Here is a 19,256-nt window from a genome sequence, read left to right on the forward strand (position 1 = left end):
TATGCTATTCAGCATTTATATGAAAAGGTTGGGAGAAATTAGCAGGTGCTTGGAAGTGAAGGACCATTATTCTTTTGATCTAGCTGCATTATTCCTTGCTATCTTTCTCTAAGAAAGCAGTAGATTTGTATTACTGGTGCTTGTTCAGTAAGGATAAGCAAGCCAAAGTTAAGATCAGATGATCTGGAAGTGTTCTTTTTTTTTTTTATTAAAGAGTTTTACAAAAACAAAATTTTACAATATATCCCCAAATCCCTCCCACCCCAAACCCACCCACTTCCCCCCCCCCACTTCCCAGAGCTAAATACAGGATTATAGTTACAATAATCATATTCTAAATAAAAATTATACATAATATACAATTAACCAAATTCATAATGTGCTTTAACTCTCTTTTAACATAACTACCAACAACGTACCAATAACAATATCCCACTAAAATCTACTCATAAGCTAAATGGTACTTTTTAGTCCCATATTTGTTTTGAATATAATTTATCCATCTCCTCCAAACTGAAATATATCTTTCCTGTGAATGATCCTTCAGATAAGCAGAAATCTTAGACATTTCTGCAAGATTCGAAACTTTAAACACCCATTCTTCTACAGTGGGCAAACTATCCTTCTTCCAATATTGTCCCACCAGTAACCGTGCTGCCGTTATCATGTTCAACATCAAGTTAGTTTCTTTAACATCACAATCTACAACAATGCCCAATAAAAACAATTGTGGAGAAAACTTTATCTTTCTCTTAAAAATCTTTTGAATGTTCCACCAAATTTTAATCCAAAAAGCTTTTATATTTCTACAAGTCCACCACATTTGAAAATAGGTAGCTTCTAAACTACCACACCTCCAACATTTAGACTGTAAATTAGGATACATGTTGGACAACTTCTTGGGATCCAGATGCCATCTGTAAAACATTTTATAAAAATTTTCTCTTAGATTTTGAGCCTGGGTAAATTTAACATTTCTGACCCAAATTATCTCCCAGGTGTCCAACGAAATTGGTTCCTGAATGTTTTGTGCCCATTTTATCATGCAGTCTTTAACCAGTTCCGTTTCCGAATCCTGGAAGTGTTCTTAATAAATAAATAATAGGTTGCAGGATATATTTTATACCATAGTCTCTCGAGGCTGAAGGATGCCAGTGATGAATAATATTTCATTCTGTTCCTGATGGAGTTGTACCGTTTTTGGAAGAGCTCCTTGAACTTGGATTTTCGTATTGTGTGTAGCAAAAATTTTATTTGAATAGTTTTGCAATAGTTGAATTGTCAACAGTTGGCCATGCGTTGGTTACATTCAGCTATATTTTGAGCATTCAGTAATTTGCATTTGTGCAGATTACAGCAGCTTGTTCACTAACTTAGGTCCACCATCAGGAATGTATTATCATATGGTGAAAGACATCTGTTGGTTGTTAGTTATTTCTAAGCACAACTTAAGATGTAGAACAGTAGAACACTTAAAGCTTTAGCCTTTCTAGACATCCTATCAAGATATTAAGTCAGTAGTACCCCTTTAAGATCTCACTTCTTGGCAGGAATACAGGAGAGGGTGATCTTCTATCTTGTTCCAAGAAAAGGAGATTTGCATTTATCCCCTAGTCTTTCTGCTTTTAAGAATAAAAGCTTAATTTTTCCTCTTCAGCTAAGTATTTTCAGTTAATTTTAATAATAGTTTTTTTTTAAAATTAATAGTTTGGTGCTTTTTTTGTTTAGTCGTTCAGTAGGCAGAAAGCCAGGATCTAAATCATATTTAGATAATAAAATGATAAAAAAGTTTATGATTGATAATTTGCAAGTCATTTTGTCTGAAGATGAGTTGAAAGAAAAGCTTTAAGTAAATACCTGTATATTTTCAGGTGGCTGATATGTTGTTGGAACTGTGTGTTACCGAGTTGGAAGATGTGGCAACTGATTCACAAAGTGGTCGTCTCTCTTCTCAGCCAGTGGTGGTAGAAAGTAGTCATCCATATACTGATGATACTTCTACCAGTGGCACTGTTAAAATACCAGGTACTAAAATATTTTAAAGAGTATCCTGAAATCAGACATAGGATATGTACTACCATTGTAAGTTATATTGGGAATATATAGTAGTTTCAGCTTTGATGAAAGGGATCCAAAATATCTAAATTGTTGTTAAGGTCATATAATACGTACTTGATCAGCCCAGGACACAGAGTTCTAAGATACAGCAAAAGAGCATGCATAATGTTATGCAATTAAGGATTCTTACATTGTACCATAACGATGCTGTTAAAGTGCTAGATTAATTTAGAAGCAGTGTTCCTGTATCTATTAAAATTCTTTCAATTATCTTGGTTCAATAAAATCATATTGCAGATTAAGACTAGCACAATTAAAGAATTGGAGTAGTGGTTCCAAGCTATGTGCACTTCAATTATTATTTTGCAATTAAGTTTCAGATATTGAGCATGAAAGGCTTAATTATCTTGCCTGAAAATATAGTTAAATCCAACCGAACAATGAATATAGAATTTAAAGAAAACAAATCTTCTTTCTCCTCCTCCTTCATCTGAGTCTTTTGATTTTACTTTGATGATTCATTCTTTAGGTGCTGAAGGTCTTAGAGTAGAATTTGACCGCCAATGCTCCACAGAACGACGGCATGATCCTCTAACTGTCATGGATGGAGTCAACCGGATAGTTTCTGTGAGATCAGGTAATGAAATATGTGTATGACATTTTAAGTAAGAAAAAGGTTTTTTTGTGGATGAACTTCATGTTGAAGTTACGTAAATGTAACAGAAATTTAAATAAATAAAAATGTTTAATTCAGCTACATTTCATAAATTAAAAGTATAAATTCTCCCCCTTTCCTCGCATCCCCATATTACATTGTACTTTCTGGAATTTTTTCTCTTATTTAAATTTCTTGAACCACCTATTTTTGTTGTTCCCAATTTTTAATGTTGATGTCATTTTCTAATTATGCTTTGCAAAACTTGTATTTGGGGAAGATGTTCTGAAATGGAGCAATCGTTTGGGCCTGGGCATCCCTTCTAAACATTTTAATGTTCTCCCTCAGTGTCTCAGGAAAAAAATATCCAATCTGATTGGATTGTTATATAATGACCTGCTGCTGTTGGAGTTGTGATCTTCAGTGAAGATGAAAAGTTATGATTGGAGGATCATCATTATATATTGTACTGTTTTATGTGGCAGAGCGCAAACAATAGATTTCCTTCCTGAACAAGTCAAAGATTAAATTGACTACTTTATCTAAAAATTTCAGGTCGTGAATGGTCTGATTGGTCTAGTGAACTGCGCATTCCAGGTGATGAATTAAAATGGAAATTTATCAGTGATGGCTCTGTGAATGGATGGGGTTGGCGCTTCACAGTTTATCCCATCATGCCAGCTGCAGGTGAATCACATGTATTGTTTCAGGATAGAAATATTTCTCTGTATTGGCATATTTGTTCTTTTCATTTTTCACTTAAGTTATTAGCAAGCAGCTTAAATAGCTGAAAAAAGACATAAAGATACTATGGTTGGTATCTAATTTATAAAATGATAAACTAAGCCAGCTTTTTATCCATTGATGGCAGCCATATGTCTGTGATAAAAGATTCCTTTTTACATACAAATAAAGCATTAAATGAGATTGTAATCATTGTAGATATGGTTGGAGTTTACACAAATTGTTTAGTTGCTGTTATCTTTCATCCACTTTCCCAACACAGTTCAGCTGTGTTTTATTTCTCTAGATATAAGCACTAATTTTTTTATTGGAAAATGGCTAATATTTTGGACTTTTTCCTACAGGTCCAAAAGATCTTCTTTCAGATCGCTGTATTCTTTCTTGTCCGTCAATGGATTTGGTAACATGTTTACTGGATTTCCGTTTGAATTTTGCTTCTAACAGAAGCATAGTTCCCCGCTTAGCAGCTTCATTGGCTGCGTGTGCTCAGCTGAGCGCTCTAGGTGAGTTCAGGTTTCTATTGAGTTTGATTTCTGATACTGAAAAACTGTTTCTTAAGCCTGTGTGCATTTTCTGTATATCTTGTAGCTGCTGGCCACAGAATGTGGGCTTTACAGAGACTACGAAAGTTACTGACTACTGAGTTTGGCCAATCAATTAATATCAATCGAATCCTAGGAGATAATGATGGTGAAGCACGAACTATGGTAAAAATACCAAGCCTTCCATTATTAGTATCATAAATTCTAGTAATTGCTGTCATGCTGGCTTAAATCCTAGAGATAAAGATATAAGTCCTAAATCTCCCTCTCTCTGTGTTTCTTTTTCTCATTTCTTAAGCTGTACAATTGAGTGATGTTTTGATTTCAGAATGTATGTGGGATAATCTGGATATCTAAAGGAGATGGGTGGTTAAGAAATATGAAGCATAAATAAATACAAATAAATTTGACTGATTTAACTAAGCTTGACAAATTTTACTTGGATACAAGCTTTGTCAAATATGCCTTTATGTTTCCAATTCTTGGTATAAATTATGGAAGGCTATAATGGATAATATTTTCAAACTAGATAATTACTGTATCTTTCGTCTGTAAGATATAGCTAATATGCAACACTAGAAAACCATCACTGCTATCTAATCCTTTTGTTTTTTTTGTGTGTATGTATGTGTCAAGAGTTTCACTGGCAGTGCCTTAGCTGCCCTAGTTAAAGGTCTTCCTGAGGCTTTACAGCGGCAGTTTGATTATGAAGATCCCATTGTCAGAGGGGGCAAACAACTGCTTCACAGTCCCTTTTTTAAGGTAATTTAACATTGGGTGCAAAAGATTTAAAAGTCAGAAATGGGAATCCTTTAGCATTACTTGTAGGCATATCTGAATCTGAATATATAGTAAAATTACTTTGATTAAAATGAAGAATGCTACAAAGCTAGTCATGGCCTTTAAAATAGTCAGTTCTTTTTCTTTCATGTATGAACCAAGTTGCTATTCTTTAAATAAAGAGCAGTGCAATAATTGAAGAATTAAAATCTTTCAATTTTATACTTTTATTGTTAATTGTTTCAATGTATTTCAATGCACCAAAGTAGTTTCTTATTTAATTAACTGAATTATTGCATCCTTGCCATAATATTTACTAGTACTACTAGTACTACTAACTCCTCCACCTCCAGTAATAATAAAATGAAGCCAAGGAGAAGCCAGTAATAGTATCAAAGTGAGGGGTCCAAACGAAAGTTGAAAGTTTGTTCTTTTGAACTCACTGTTTTTATTTGTATAGGTGCTTGTAGCCCTTGCTTGTGATCTGGAATTGGATACTCTTCCCTGCTGTGCAGAGACACACAAATGGGCTTGGTTTAGAAGATACTGCATGGCTTCCAGAGTTGCTGTAGCCCTTGATAAAAGAACACCACTGCCTCGCCTCTTTCTTGAAGAGGTACTGGTTTAACATAATGCTTGTTTAGTAGGATATTTAAATGTTGGTTCTTAAAACAATGCACAAAAAGCTGTTCTATAAATACACATTTAAATCAGTTATCCACATTATATTGGATAAAGACTATGAGGATATATGTGGTTTGAAGTCTGTCAGTATTTGCCCTATTTCATAATGGGATTTTAAGACTATAAATTCAAAAGTTCAAACAACATTCAAGTTCAACTGATCACAAAATACCATAATTGAAATTATAGGTTGCCAAGAAAATTCAAGAATTAATGGCAGATCATGAAAATATTGATATTCTGCACGAGAGTCATGAAGTTTTTAAAAGAGAACAAGATGAACAACTTGTACAGTGGATGAACAGGTTCTTTGGAGCTATATTTTTGGGGTGGGGTGGAGAAACTTTTGATAAACAATATTCCATTTCTAAATATGTAAAGAATTGGGATTTTAGGGAATTTTACCTGGTCAAACTACTTGTTTTTTCTTTCAACAGGAGACCAGATGACTGGACACTTTCTGCAGGAGGCAGTGGAACAATATATGGCTGGGGCCATAACCACAGAGGACAACTTGGGGGTATAGAAGGAGCAAAAGTCAAGGTTCCTACACCATGTGAAGCTCTTGCTACGCTTAGACCAGTACAGTTAATAGGTGGTGAGCAGACACTTTTTGCAGTGACTGCTGATGGGAAGGTAAGGAGCGTATTTATGTATAAAATCTCTCCTCTCCTCTCCTCTCCTCTCCTCTCCTCTCCTCTCCTCTCCTCTCCTCTCCTCTCCTCTCCTCTCCTCTCCTCTCCTCTCCTCTCCTTATTAATGTATGTGCTTATTGAAATAAAACCAGGGATTGAAACTTTCAATAAAAACATTTAAATACTAAATATTAGAGGTATTGGGAAGATCCCAGGGAATCTGTAAAGCAAGAGATAGTACTGTGAATGAAAACCAAAGATTTACTCATTAAATAAAAATTATTGTCTTATTAAAAGCAATTGATCACTATTTTAATGATCCAGTGTATCACACTGCTATGTGTGACATATACTGTTATATTCCATTCTATATACCAGAATGCAGTATTGCAGGCTAATTCTGCCCATAGCCAGGAATTTGACTGGCTCAAAATTGACTCAGCCTTCCAACCTTCCGAGGTCGGTAAAATGAGGACTCAAGATTATTTGGGGAAATATGCTGACTCTGTAAACCACTTAGAGAGTGCTGTAAAACACTGTGAAGCAGTATATAAGTCTAAGTGATATTGCTATTGTTATAAATAGTGCCTTATTTCTATCACTTAAATTCTCATCTCAAAAGAGTCTTTCAAAAAGAATTATTACAGTAGTGGGCTATGAATGATGGAATTGAAATTACTAAATGGAAACTGACCAGGCCCACCATAATATCAGAACAGCCTGGCTAGTTACAGTAATGGGAAGAGTAATACTGATTATCTGCTGCGGTAATATTAGAATTCAGACCAAATGCTGGGGAGTGTTCATTTACCATCACTTGAATTTTAAGGACCTTCAATGTTTTAAAACTTTCTCTAGCTGAGCTTTTCAACAAGCATAAATCCATAAATGGGCTGCAGATGGATGGTAATACCAAAATTTGTAGCATATAAACAAAGCTAGCAAAGAAAACATAATAATCAGCCCAAAATATACAAATGCTTCTAGGTGAAGCAAACAGTATTGGTGAAAAACAACAAAGATCTTAATTTTAGATGGCAGTACTGTTCTTAATGTAATCTAATAATATTCATGTGTGAGAAATTCATACAAGTAACACATTTTTTATTTTAGCTCTATGCCACAGGATATGGTGCAGGTGGAAGACTTGGAATTGGGGGGACAGAGTCTGTTTCTACTCCCACATTACTAGAATCCATTCAGCATGTGTTTATCAAGAAAGTTGCTGTGAATTCTGGAGGAAAGCATTGTCTAGCATTGTCTTCAGAGGGAGAAGTTTATTCTTGGGGTGAGGCAGAAGATGGCAAACTGGGCCATGGCAACCGAAGGTAGCACAATTTTATGAGTAATATCATATATGTTCCATAGATATGTAAAATCCTAAAGCAATTTAATGTAGTAGTTAAAAGTGCTGGATTAGAAGCCTGGAGATGAATTCTAATCCTGTTTTAGGCATGAAATTCAGTTGGATCATTGAGGATTAGTCACTCTAGAAATCAATCAATCATTTCTGAAAATGTTGTCCCAAACACTGCAGGACTTGTTTCTGTGTTCACAGGAGTCAGAATTTACTTGATAGACCATATGAGCAAAGCAGTGAAGCTGCAGTGTTTATAATAAACCAAAGAATAGTTTAGCAAGAAATGGAAAACTCTAATACCCCAATTGGGTTAGACATTATTTCATGGTGCAGGTTTGAATTACACCTACCATTAATCTGTGCCAGGGATTTTGAAGTAGTAGGCATAGTTCACAATGTAGCGAATGCATTTGAGAGAAAGAGGGAAGCTGGGAGTATGGAATTGCAATGGCTTATCACCGGATTTTTCCCCCACAAGTTCAGAATGGAACAAAACATGAAAGCTCTGTATAATCCTTTAAAGGCAGCAAAAGGTGTGTAAGGATTATTTATCTTGAAAAGTCTCAAACTTTGTTTTAACTGTTCCAGTTAACGTTATACAATGAAGGGTCACCTTGCAGTCCACAATGTATTTACTAACGTATTGCCCTTTATGCTTTACAATTATTTTGTTTAGTCCTTGTGATCGTCCTCGAGTAATTGAATCTTTGCGGGGCATAGAAGTTGTTGATATTGCTGCTGGTGGAGCACACAGTGCATGTATTACTGCTGCAGGAGATCTTTATACATGGGGCAAGGGAAGATACGGACGTCTTGGTCATGGGGACAGTGAAGATCAGTTGAAACCTAAGCTGGTGAGATGGTGTCCAAGTTGCAAATCAGAATACAATATTGAAATGAATACCACATCTAAAAGTTAATATGCCATATGTTCCTGTTTCATGAAATGCATGTGAATGCTCAAACCTTTCCGAATGGTGTGTAATATGTAATGTACCACTGTACCACTGTACTCAATGTTATGTACAGAAGACCTACATGAATGTGCATGATTATACTAATTAACCTTTTAAGGCTCTGATAATTTGAATTATTTGATAACCAAATGCTTGTTTGACAGGTTGAAGCACTCCAGGGCTATCGTGTGATTGACATAGCCTGTGGCAGTGGGGATGCACAGACACTCTGTTTGACAGATGATGATACTGTCTGGTCCTGGGGAGATGGAGACTATGGAAAGCTTGGGAGAGGTGGAAGTGATGGCTGCAAAGTGTCGATGAAGGTACTTCATTCATACTTTAATAAAATGAGAAAAAAATGTGCACCATTTTTCTATCTTGTAAAAATATTTAGTCTTATCTATTGGGTTCAGAATAATGTTGAATGATATGAGCTAAATATGATTTTCATTTGAGAAACATCTGTATTTAAATCTGTGCATATCAATAATTTCTCAGACTTAACAACTACATTTCAGACTAGTTTGAATAAAGTCCAATAAGTTATAGAAGACCATGAAAAATTCTGATTTCTCCCATAATTGGAAATGTTGATCCCTCTGGCTTGTACTTTTGTTTTCAGAAATTTAAATCAGGAAAAAGCCAGAAAAGTTTTCAGATTCCTTTCTCTTCTACCTGACTTTCTCTGTCACTTCCAGCAGGTGTACAGTATTAAAATCCAATAATATTATGAAATAATCACAGAAATATGTTAGTGTGTATAAACCATTAGACATGAATCAACATTGTGAGCCAATAAGCAACTGTTTGAAATGTTTAAAAAGATGAAGAAATGGTTTACAATTAGGTGTATTGTATTCCACATACCAGGTGCGATAACAGAAATGTCCTCTTCCCGGCTGGTAGGCACATCTTTAATGATAGCAGCAGTTGATCAGATCTCTAGGGAAGCCATTCTCATAGAAACAAATATATCCATTTCTTGATAAATTTTTTGAATTTTAAGGCTATTTTTAACAATTGTGTTACTCTTCGTGAGATTGCTCTACATGGCTATCATCTGCTTTCATGGGAATGAAATTTATGTGCACCAATCTATTGTTGGTTCAGATGAGGCCTTCATTTTCTCTGGTTCTTATTTCTCTGGGGAAATGGGTGGGTAGATTGATTAAACAGAGATGATAAAGAAAAGACAATGAGATCAGAATATTTTAAATTATTTCTTTAATGAAACGTGGATTTTAGTAGTACCTTTTAGGATAAAGTAGACCTTTATTTTTAACACTCCTCAATGTGCTGCATGTTCTGCAGTTACCTTCTTTGATAAACTGCATTTAAACTTTTTCCCCCTAGATTGATTCTCTCACTGGTGTTGGAGTAGTTAAAGTAGAATGTGGCTCACAATTTTCTGTGGCCCTTACCAAATCAGGAGCAGTGTATACTTGGTAAGTGTATTTATTCTTCCAAAAAATGTAATACCACTCTTAGTGATTTATTTTCATTCAAAGAAAAACATAATCACAGCAGGCAGGAGGTTAAAAAGACATAATACTGGCATTTTTTGCAAACGGGTAAGGTATTTCTTTAGCAAAATTATGCTTCTTTAATGGAATCTAGGAAGTTCACAGGTTTATCTTTGTGGTATCTGCTTTTTTAAATATAGGAAACAGAATTATATCAAAATCTATATACTCCTAATTTACATGCCTGTATAATTAGTAGTGATTAAAGATGGATGTGTTAATTGCAATTTATGTTTTGGATATAGGGGCAAAGGAGATTACCATCGATTAGGTCATGGATCAGATGACCATGTTCGAAGACCTCGACAAGTCCAGGGTTTACAAGGAAAGAAAGTAATTGCCATAGCAACAGGCTCTTTACACTGTGTGTGTTGTACTGAAGATGGTATGTGAAATAATTCACTTCCTTTAAAAACAAACAACAGCCATAAACTCCCAAAGTGAACACATTTTAGAAGGCTATTATGTCATCCCTGGTCTTTTGGTACACTGCGGAGTATTTACTTCAAATCCCAGTTGCCTTCAATTTTTTAAAATGTGTCCTTTCAATATTTCTGAACAAAATCTTCCAAAGTCATCTTTGCCTTATGTTTAATTTGTACAGAACATGACAAAGTAGTAAACCTTTAAAAGATACCTGTATGTTATAATTTGCACTGCACATGTAAACTTAATGTACTACCCAAGTACAATGCTTTTGAATGCCTCTGCCAAAGGCTGTAATGAAGCAATAGAATCAGCATGTAGAAGTCAGGAAACTAGAAATTTTGCAACAAAGCCAAGAAAATAAATTAGATGTATGGAAGCTGACAGCCAGACATTAGCCTGGGAAGGGAGGGAAGGATTGGAATGTGAAGAAAGGGAGGGGGGATTGAAGCCCAGCTAAGGCATTTGAGAAACTCAAACCAGCCAAAGTCATTGATGATATGCAGAACTGGGATCTGAGCACCTGTTTCCTGAAAATTTGCACTGCACATGTAAACTTAATGTACTACCCAAGTACAATGCTTTTGAATGCCTCTGCCAAAGGCTGTAATGAAGCAATAGAATCAGCATGTAGAAGTCAGGAAACTAGAAATTTTGCAACAAAGCCAAGAAAATAAATTAGATGTATGGAAGCTGACAGCCAGACATTAGCCTGGGAAGGGAGGGAAGGATTGGAATGTGAAGAAAGGGAGGGGGGATTGAAGCCCAGCTAAGGCATTTGAGAAACTCAAACCAGCCAAAGTCATTGATGATATGCAGAACTGGGATCTGAGCACCTGTTTCCTGAAAGGTATACAAGCACCTGATTGGACCGTTGCAGATAACCGGGGAAGACTATGTCATCAGCTGTTCTCTGAGATGTGAAAATTCCCGAATCACCACCTTTTTTCTCCTTTTGTTGCTAAACTGACACTAAATTAAAGGAAATGCCCATTTCTGCTGAGACTGCTGAAACAGTACCTTCTACCTGTACTATTTATATATATGCCTTATTAAATGTTGTGATTGTTGTGCCAATTATTACTTTTCATTAATAGATATTGCTGTTGAAGTCATTTTGTAAATGACAAATCATTTCTAGGTCATTACTATAAGTGATTGATTTGTTTCAGTTGGTAAATAATAATTTTAAATGGCACAGGTGAAGTCTATACCTGGGGAGATAATGATGAAGGGCAGCTTGGAGATGGGACAACTAATGCCATCCAAAGGCCACGTCTGGTTGCAGCACTTCAGGGTAAAAAGATCAACAGAGTAGCTTGTGGTTCTGCGCATACTTTAGCTTGGTCTACTAGTAAACCTGCTAATGCAGGCAAGCTCCCTTCCCAGGTAAAAAAAAATCTTTTAACTCATATTTTTAATCTTTTGGAAACTGTAAAATTAGAATATAATAGTCACAAGTGTAGAAGTATAGAAGTATTGCTCTGTTTATGCACTCGTCACGTTAGCTGATGACTTGTTAGGCTTGAGGCCAAAAGGAATGATTTGATTAGAAAGAGATAATGTTTTCCCAGACTTCTTATGGTTTCTTAAAAATCATAATCACTTTAGCTTTTTCATTTTCTATGACTTTCTCTATTTTATGGTCCCACCAGTTCCTGCTTCCAGGCAAATGATATTTCTTGCACATCTTCCAATGCACCATTGTTGCTACTTAATCATAATATTGTAGTCAGTCTGTGAATACTGTGTATTATTATACACATAATACTCTATAGAGAAGGTGCCTAATTAGCTGACTATTAGATCTTATATTATCTTACATGAAAGATCACTCATTACTCATTGCACATGAAATTCTAATGATATGAATTTTGTAGGTTCCTATGGAATACAATCATCTACAGGAAAATCCTATCATTGCCTTAAGGAACAGATTGCTGTTACTGCATCACATCTCTGAGCTCTTTTGTCCTTGTATTCCCATGTTTGATCTTGAGGGACACCTTGATGAGACTGGCCAGGGTCCTTCAATGGGCTTTGATGCATTACGAGGAATTTTGATATCACAAGGAAAGGCATGTATCTCAAAACATCCTACTAATCATTACCAGATACTGTCATAATGCACATTGTCAACATCTCGTCCAAGGTATAAGATTTACAGTATATGAAGATCATAGCATTGATACATGGGATCCAAGTATTAATTACTAATATGTTTTCTTCTAATATATTTCTACTAATGTAAAATTTTATATTTTAAATGAAAAGTGAAAAATGTCAAACATTCAACCAAAAATTAGGTTTTAAAACTTAGAGTTATGTTCCAAATCTCTTATTTTCTGTTTTTAGGAGGCAGCTTTTAGAAAGGTGGTACAAGCAACTATGGTGAGAGATCGTCAACATGGGCCAGTTGTAGAACTCAACAGAATACAAGTAAGAATGTCATAATATGACTGCATTGAAAGTAAGATTTCTGGCCAGCCTAGTGTTTGAAGTTGAGGATTAGAGAAAGAGAAAGACCACTATAGTACTGATAGACATTTTGCCACTTTCTAATTCTGATTGATTGTTGCTGATTGATTTGTTGCTTTTAAAAGCTTCACATTATTTGATAGAGAAAAAAAACCATGTTAGCCATAAGTCTCTGTAAAGTTTTTGTGATTTTGTGGTAGATACAGATATATGTAAATTAAACATTAATCTGTAAATGTCCAGTCTGCTTTGTGAAACTGTTTACAGTTGTGTGGATTATATGTACATAGTCGTGCTCCGATAGGCATGTGTAATTCTTATCTTCCACGGTATATATAGTCTCTGTGAATGGAAGGAGTTTACATTCCCTTCCCACTCTCCTTGAATCCACATGTTCCTCATCAAGAGCCTTACTGGAAGAAAACAGAGCTATCCTGAGCAATGATGAATAGATGCTGGTAACATGGCTGAAAGAAGAAAGAGTTCAGTTAAGCAGAGCCCTGATTAATTTTTGAGTGATTCTTTTCCTGAAGAACATCCATGTGATGACCCAGGGCACAGCACAGAGGCAGTGCAATCAGCTGGCAATTCAAGCCACCCTTTAATTGCTCCAAATTTTCCCCAAATGCTCCCACATTTCTGGCAAACCTCAAAACAAAGGAAGACACACACACCTTAAGCTGCCTCTGGCTGCAATTAGTTTCACATACAGTTAGATTAGAAGAGTAATTTACTCAAGGCCATGTAGATAACAAGGAATGAAACGTACATCCAAAATCTAACAAGTCTGTGGAAATACAAGCTTGCCTGAGCAGTTTCAGAAGAGAAGCCAAAATACAATCTGAGTTCTTTGAACATCCAAGCAACTTTGTCAGTCAGTCCAATGGTCAGAATTTCCGGGTTTCCAAGCAGAAATCACAACATAGAACAAGAGATGAGCAACAACACAGAAAACTCCAAGGAATCAACGTTTGTTCCCGACAAATACCTCTCCTCACAGCATCTCCTTAAGTGTCAGTCTCCAGATATGCCTTGTGAAGAGGGGTAGGACGTTCTCCTCCTGAGTAGTTGAACCTGCCTGCATTGTTGTTCCCTCTACTCTCTGTGCTCTAGGATCAGGATGGGGTGGCCCTTGCTCATCACCTGAACTCTGTCTCTCCTGTTCATCCTGTCCCAATCCTGAAAGGCCCTGGCCTGCCTTGGCCTGCTCTTCCCCACATTCCTCTCAACCCACAGACACCTGTCCCTCCACCTCCATAGGATCCCATTCCAGCTCATTTTCCTCAGCAGATTCAGGCTCCGACAGAGGCATAACAGTCCATGTCTAAGTTGTATAGAAAGACTTTTTGGAACACAAACAGCTGCCAATAGAAACATAGTTTGGACACTTCTTTTTGTTATATTGATAATCATGACACCATGATCCTGATGAAAGATAACAAATATATATTTATGTGAACTCAGAGCATTAATACTGTACCAAGAAATCTTTGTTGCCTACAGCACAGTCCCCAACCTTTATGGCTCCATGGATTGGTAGTGACAGTGGCAGGGGGGAGGGGATGGTTTTGCGCTCGGAACCTAGATCCCACATATGCGCAAATGAAGCTTCACACACTCACTTCTGCAGCTGGGTTCCCAACAGTGGGTTGGGAATCCCTGGTCTACAGTATATGTCAGAATCTCGACATGGTTCAAATCACAAAAACATAATGCTTCTCTGCATAGAACATCTCACTTTGCTGTTATTGTTTTACCCATCTTCTATAACTTGACATTGTTTAGAATGACTTCAGGCATCACTAAAATTCAGGAAATCAGCATCACATGTGGTCACTTCATAGAAGGAAGTGGTTATCAAACAAAAATGTCAATGATGTGAACACATCTAATATTAGGCCTAAGGCCAGATGTATGTTTTCAAGATTTTTTTTCCAGAGGCTGAATATACTACTATTTATTGTTTTATTTCATTGAGCAAAATGTGAAAGACATTGCATGTGTGTTTTGGAATAATAGAGAATTCTGTATCTCTTTAAAAGAAAATCAGAGTTAAAGTAGGAGGGAGTAAGTATAAAGCAGATTTAGAATTGTGTCATTGTTTAACTTTCAATTACATCATCCTTTTCTCTGACTTTCATCCAGTATTGTGTGTGTGTCTTCAAAACTAGCTGCTGAAAAGTTTTACTAGGACCATTAATTTGAGTGTGTGTTTTTGGATTACTAAAATGCTCTAAGCTTTTAAGTTTTGCTAAGAGTTAGATTTTTACTAGGGTTACTTCTGTTTTGTGATCAGGTAAAGCGATCTAGAAGCAAAGGAGGATTGGCTGGTCCTGATGGCACAAAATCTGTGTTTGGACAGATGTGTGCTAAGATGAGTTCATTCAGTCCAGATAGTCTTCTTCTACCTCATCGTGTTTGGAAAGTCAAGTTTGTTGGTAGTATTTGTTTTTCACTTAATCTAATATTACAATACTTTCTCCTTTCTTGTGCAATAAATACTGAAAAGAAGATATGTCAGTCATAATTTTTCCTTAACTAAATATTGTCAACTGGTTCTCAACTGAAATTAATTGCATATTGTCATTCTCAAACAGAAAGCTTCTTAGATTTAAAAAATAGTTTCAGATATTTCTTTTACATGTTGCTTGCTGGATATTTCTTCACTTGGTATTTTTTTTTGCCTTTATCATAAGTATTCCTGGGAAGGTCCATCATAATTTTGAATGGTTACTAAGTGACCAGTTGTAAGTTGAGGATGACCTGTGCATGTAAATAAATCCTTATGAAACTTAAACATGTAGAATAAGAGGGATTAAGAGAGGATGTGTGGCTTTCAATAGATCATATTGAGGGCACTAATTGGCTCATCCTGTAGTATCTGACTGTACATTTACTGATCAAGCATGTTTTTATAGATCAATAAACATTTTAAAATATATACGGTATTCTGTCTAGGATTAACTGAATGGCAAAATAAGTGAATTCAGCAAGTATTCCTTTTCATTGCATCTATTGAATGTTTATTATTAATTAAATTAATTAATTAAATTATAAACATGGCTGAATGTAGCTTTAAACTACTAATTTAGCAGTTCCACAAAGTATTTTTTTCTTTCTGTCAGGTGAATCTGTGGATGACTGTGGTGGGGGCTACAGCGAATCAATAGCAGAAATGTGTGAAGAACTTCAGAATGGACTGACCCCATTATTAATTGTGACTCCTAATGGAAGGGATGAATCTGGAGCAAACAGAGATTGCTTTCTCCTAAACCCTGCAGCAAAATCTTTATTGCACATGAACATGTTTCGCTTCCTAGGTAAATTATGCTGCAGCTTTTAAACTTTTTTTAAAATTTTGAGTAAAGCTTTGATTATACAATATGTGCAACTCTTTTCCTTTTTTTTTTAATTACCTAGGAGTTATGTTGGGGATAGCTATTCGGACTGGGAGCCCTCTGAGCCTTAATCTGGCAGAACCTGTATGGAAACAATTGGCAGGAATGAACTTAACAATTGCTGATCTCAGTGAGGCAAGAAAAAGCTTACATTCATCTGTATAATATTATTAGCATAAGGCAGTGGTTCTCAGCTTACGGTATGTTCCGTGGACCCCTGGGAGGCCGTAATGTCATCACAGGATCTGCAGTCTTGAGGAAATGTTATGATTTAAATTTTGAGTTAAGTCTTGGTGGTCTGTGGTCATGGACCATGGCCACAAAATGGATTTAAAAAGGGTCCGTGGTAAAGAAAAGGTTGAGAACCACTGGCGTGAGGTCTTACCTTATTATGGTCACATCCATGTTTGTATTTGGCTGAATAACATGTTGCTTTCCATCTGTTATGAGGGATAAGATGAGGAGACAGTAAAAAGGAAGCATTTGTATGTGGGATCAGAAATACACTGTTTTCTTAAAATGGGCAGACAATTGTCTGTCTGATTGATAGGAGTACAACCTTAAGCCTGTTTAGTGGAATATACACTTTCAAATTTTAGGGAGGTAAATGGGCTATATGTATATCCACCTAAAGAGAAAATAGGGATTCAGCTTATATCTAGAACGTAGGAAGAGATTAAAGCCTCTTCCCCCATTACCTAAGGCAGTGACTATTGTCAGGATTATTAGTGGAGCAAGACTAACTTCTTTCCCAAAAATAGGAGTATAACTGTGAGTGCATCTCTGTGTGTATGAAAAGATAGAATAGAGGAACATAGAATACTTATGTGTCATGGCTCCCACTTACAAGTCTTATACATTTGTGCAGTTCTCAAAGGGCTTTTCCCCAAAATTTTCCACTGTAATTCAGTATAGTCTTAGAGGTTACTTTATTTACATTTTATTTCCAGAGAACCCTTAATCAACCTGGTAGTCAAAAACAAGTATTTCCACTGCTGGTTCTAATATTAGTATCTTTTTGCATAAGAAGACAAACAAGGAAACACACTGTATGGAAAATACTTAATTTGGGATATGTTCAGCTTGCTACTCCCTTTCATCAAATGTATTCTGCTTTTCACATTTCCAAAAGCTATATGATAACTTCCCCAGGTTTGAAATGGATTTTGAGTTATTTATATTATTGTTCCATAGCTCATTAGAACATTGCCTGTTCTAATTGTTCCTTTCTAAGAGTTTAAAATTCTAAAAGTTTTGTAAATGGTTCTGCAGTTTTAGTGTCAATATGCCAGTATCTCTAACTTTAAGCATGTGCTCTTACTTGCTTGAAGGGTCATATTGTGAATTAATGAATTAGCCACATAATTTATCCAACTAATAAGATATTTAAACATTCTGTAGAAAAGATTTTACTTAGTTCTGTTTTATATTTGAAAGGTTGATAAGGATTTTATTCCTGGACTTATGTACATCCGAGACAATGAAGCTACCTCAGAAGAATTTGAAGCCATGAGCCTGCCATTTACAGTGCCAAATGCCAGTGGCCAAGATATTCAACTCAGTTCCAAATATACCCATATTACGTTGGATAATCGAACAGAATATGTGAGGCTTGCAATAAACTACAGGTTTGTAAAATAGTCAAAGATATGATGTGATAATTAGTCCACTGTTGAATTAGTGCAGTAATATTTTTAGTGTTGAGATGAAATCAAGCAGAGACCATGTGTTACAATAAGATGATAATTGATAAGAATTAAGATTATTTGAAAAAAACTTGAAAAACTCAATAGTATTTTGTATTGTCTTCAGTGTCAATGCTCTTATGTTCATTCACCTATTTCTTACAAAGACTTTCTCCAGGCTTTCTAAGCAAATTAGAGCCTTGGTGGAGCAGTGGGCTAATGCCTCCTTAAGTAACACCAGCTGCCTGCAATTAGTGCAGGTTCGCATCCCACCAGGCTCAAGGTTGACTCAGCCTTCCATCCTTCCGAGGTAGGTAAAATGAGGACCCAGATTGTTGGGGGCAATAAGCTGACTTTGTAATAATGCCGCTTGGGGGGGGGGCAAAAGCCCTAATAAGCAGGCATATACATAGAATGAAGGCTATTGCTAAGCACATTGATTTGTGCTTAGATTGTTAGCTGCCCTGAGTCTTCGGAGAAGGGCGGGATATAAATGGGATTTTTTTAAAAAATTATAGAAGATATGCAGATATCTTTTCCTGTCTTCCTGTATGATTATGTAGCAATTATATTTTTCTTACTAATAAATATATTGTGGGGTGATTTTTTGGCAGATTACATGAATTTGATGAACAAGTGGCTGCTGTTCGAGAAGGGATGGCCCGGGTTGTTCCTGTTCCTCTTCTTTCCCTATTCACAGGATATGAATTGGAAACTATGGTGTGTATATAAAATTATTATTGGCCAACTTAATAAAAATCAGAACACACATTTGTACTTCCAACATTTATAACTATTTAAAATAGAAGCATGACAGTAGGCTATGCCTCATTATTTCCTAAAGGTTAGCATTGGGTGAGTTACATAACAGAACAATGATAATGAAATTCATTATCACTGCAATGATAATGAATAATTCTCTTTTTTTCTGTCCATGTGTTGATGGAAGATAGATGTGCATCTCTGATATTTTTCCTATTAGTAAGAGCAACAATGACGTATTCCCCATCTTAAATTATTCTGATTAAATTTTTTTAAAAGTCCTGGTGGATCTTTCATAAAGGAAGATTAAATTATATTCAGTCTAAGCACTGGAGCTCAGGAAATTTTATTTTAGTTCTTTACTTGATAGATCTTAAACTCAAGCAGAACAAAACATATTTTGTAATCCTGAAATCGGGCCACCTGTCTTCTAGTTGTCCTAGAACCTCTAGATCCAGGTTCCTCTTCTGCAGCTCCTGTGTGAACCATAAAGATAGCTTTTTTATTTGATAACAAAGCATTTATGGGCAGAGAAAATTAAGAAATTGATAGAAATAGCAGCAATAA

At 35.8% G+C, this 19,256-nt stretch overlaps 1 protein-coding gene across 1 annotated transcript in view; it reads left to right on the top strand.

The window, feature by feature from the left end:
• The window catches only part of HERC2 (HECT and RLD domain containing E3 ubiquitin protein ligase 2), a 160,913-nt gene that overhangs the window by 137,577 nt on the left and 4,080 nt on the right, over positions 1 to 19,256 (top strand). The window contains exons 70-91 of the mRNA XM_081327133.1: positions 1,872 to 2,025; positions 2,588 to 2,695; positions 3,269 to 3,400; positions 3,802 to 3,960; positions 4,046 to 4,164; positions 4,636 to 4,761; positions 5,240 to 5,395; positions 5,653 to 5,768; positions 5,901 to 6,099; positions 7,212 to 7,426; positions 8,135 to 8,312; positions 8,579 to 8,740; positions 9,771 to 9,862; positions 10,186 to 10,325; positions 11,568 to 11,755; positions 12,247 to 12,444; positions 12,722 to 12,805; positions 15,141 to 15,282; positions 15,970 to 16,164; positions 16,265 to 16,377; positions 17,680 to 17,870; positions 18,542 to 18,647. Coding sequence (XP_081183259.1) covers positions 1,872 to 2,025; positions 2,588 to 2,695; positions 3,269 to 3,400; positions 3,802 to 3,960; positions 4,046 to 4,164; positions 4,636 to 4,761; positions 5,240 to 5,395; positions 5,653 to 5,768; positions 5,901 to 6,099; positions 7,212 to 7,426; positions 8,135 to 8,312; positions 8,579 to 8,740; positions 9,771 to 9,862; positions 10,186 to 10,325; positions 11,568 to 11,755; positions 12,247 to 12,444; positions 12,722 to 12,805; positions 15,141 to 15,282; positions 15,970 to 16,164; positions 16,265 to 16,377; positions 17,680 to 17,870; positions 18,542 to 18,647 — 3,273 coding nt within the window. The remainder of the gene's footprint in view (positions 1 to 1,871; positions 2,026 to 2,587; positions 2,696 to 3,268; positions 3,401 to 3,801; positions 3,961 to 4,045; positions 4,165 to 4,635; positions 4,762 to 5,239; positions 5,396 to 5,652; positions 5,769 to 5,900; positions 6,100 to 7,211; positions 7,427 to 8,134; positions 8,313 to 8,578; positions 8,741 to 9,770; positions 9,863 to 10,185; positions 10,326 to 11,567; positions 11,756 to 12,246; positions 12,445 to 12,721; positions 12,806 to 15,140; positions 15,283 to 15,969; positions 16,165 to 16,264; positions 16,378 to 17,679; positions 17,871 to 18,541; positions 18,648 to 19,256) is intronic.

This window comes from Vipera berus (genome assembly GCF_964194415.1).
Source record: "Vipera berus genome assembly, chromosome: 4".
NCBI lineage: Eukaryota > Metazoa > Chordata > Lepidosauria > Squamata > Viperidae > Vipera > Vipera berus.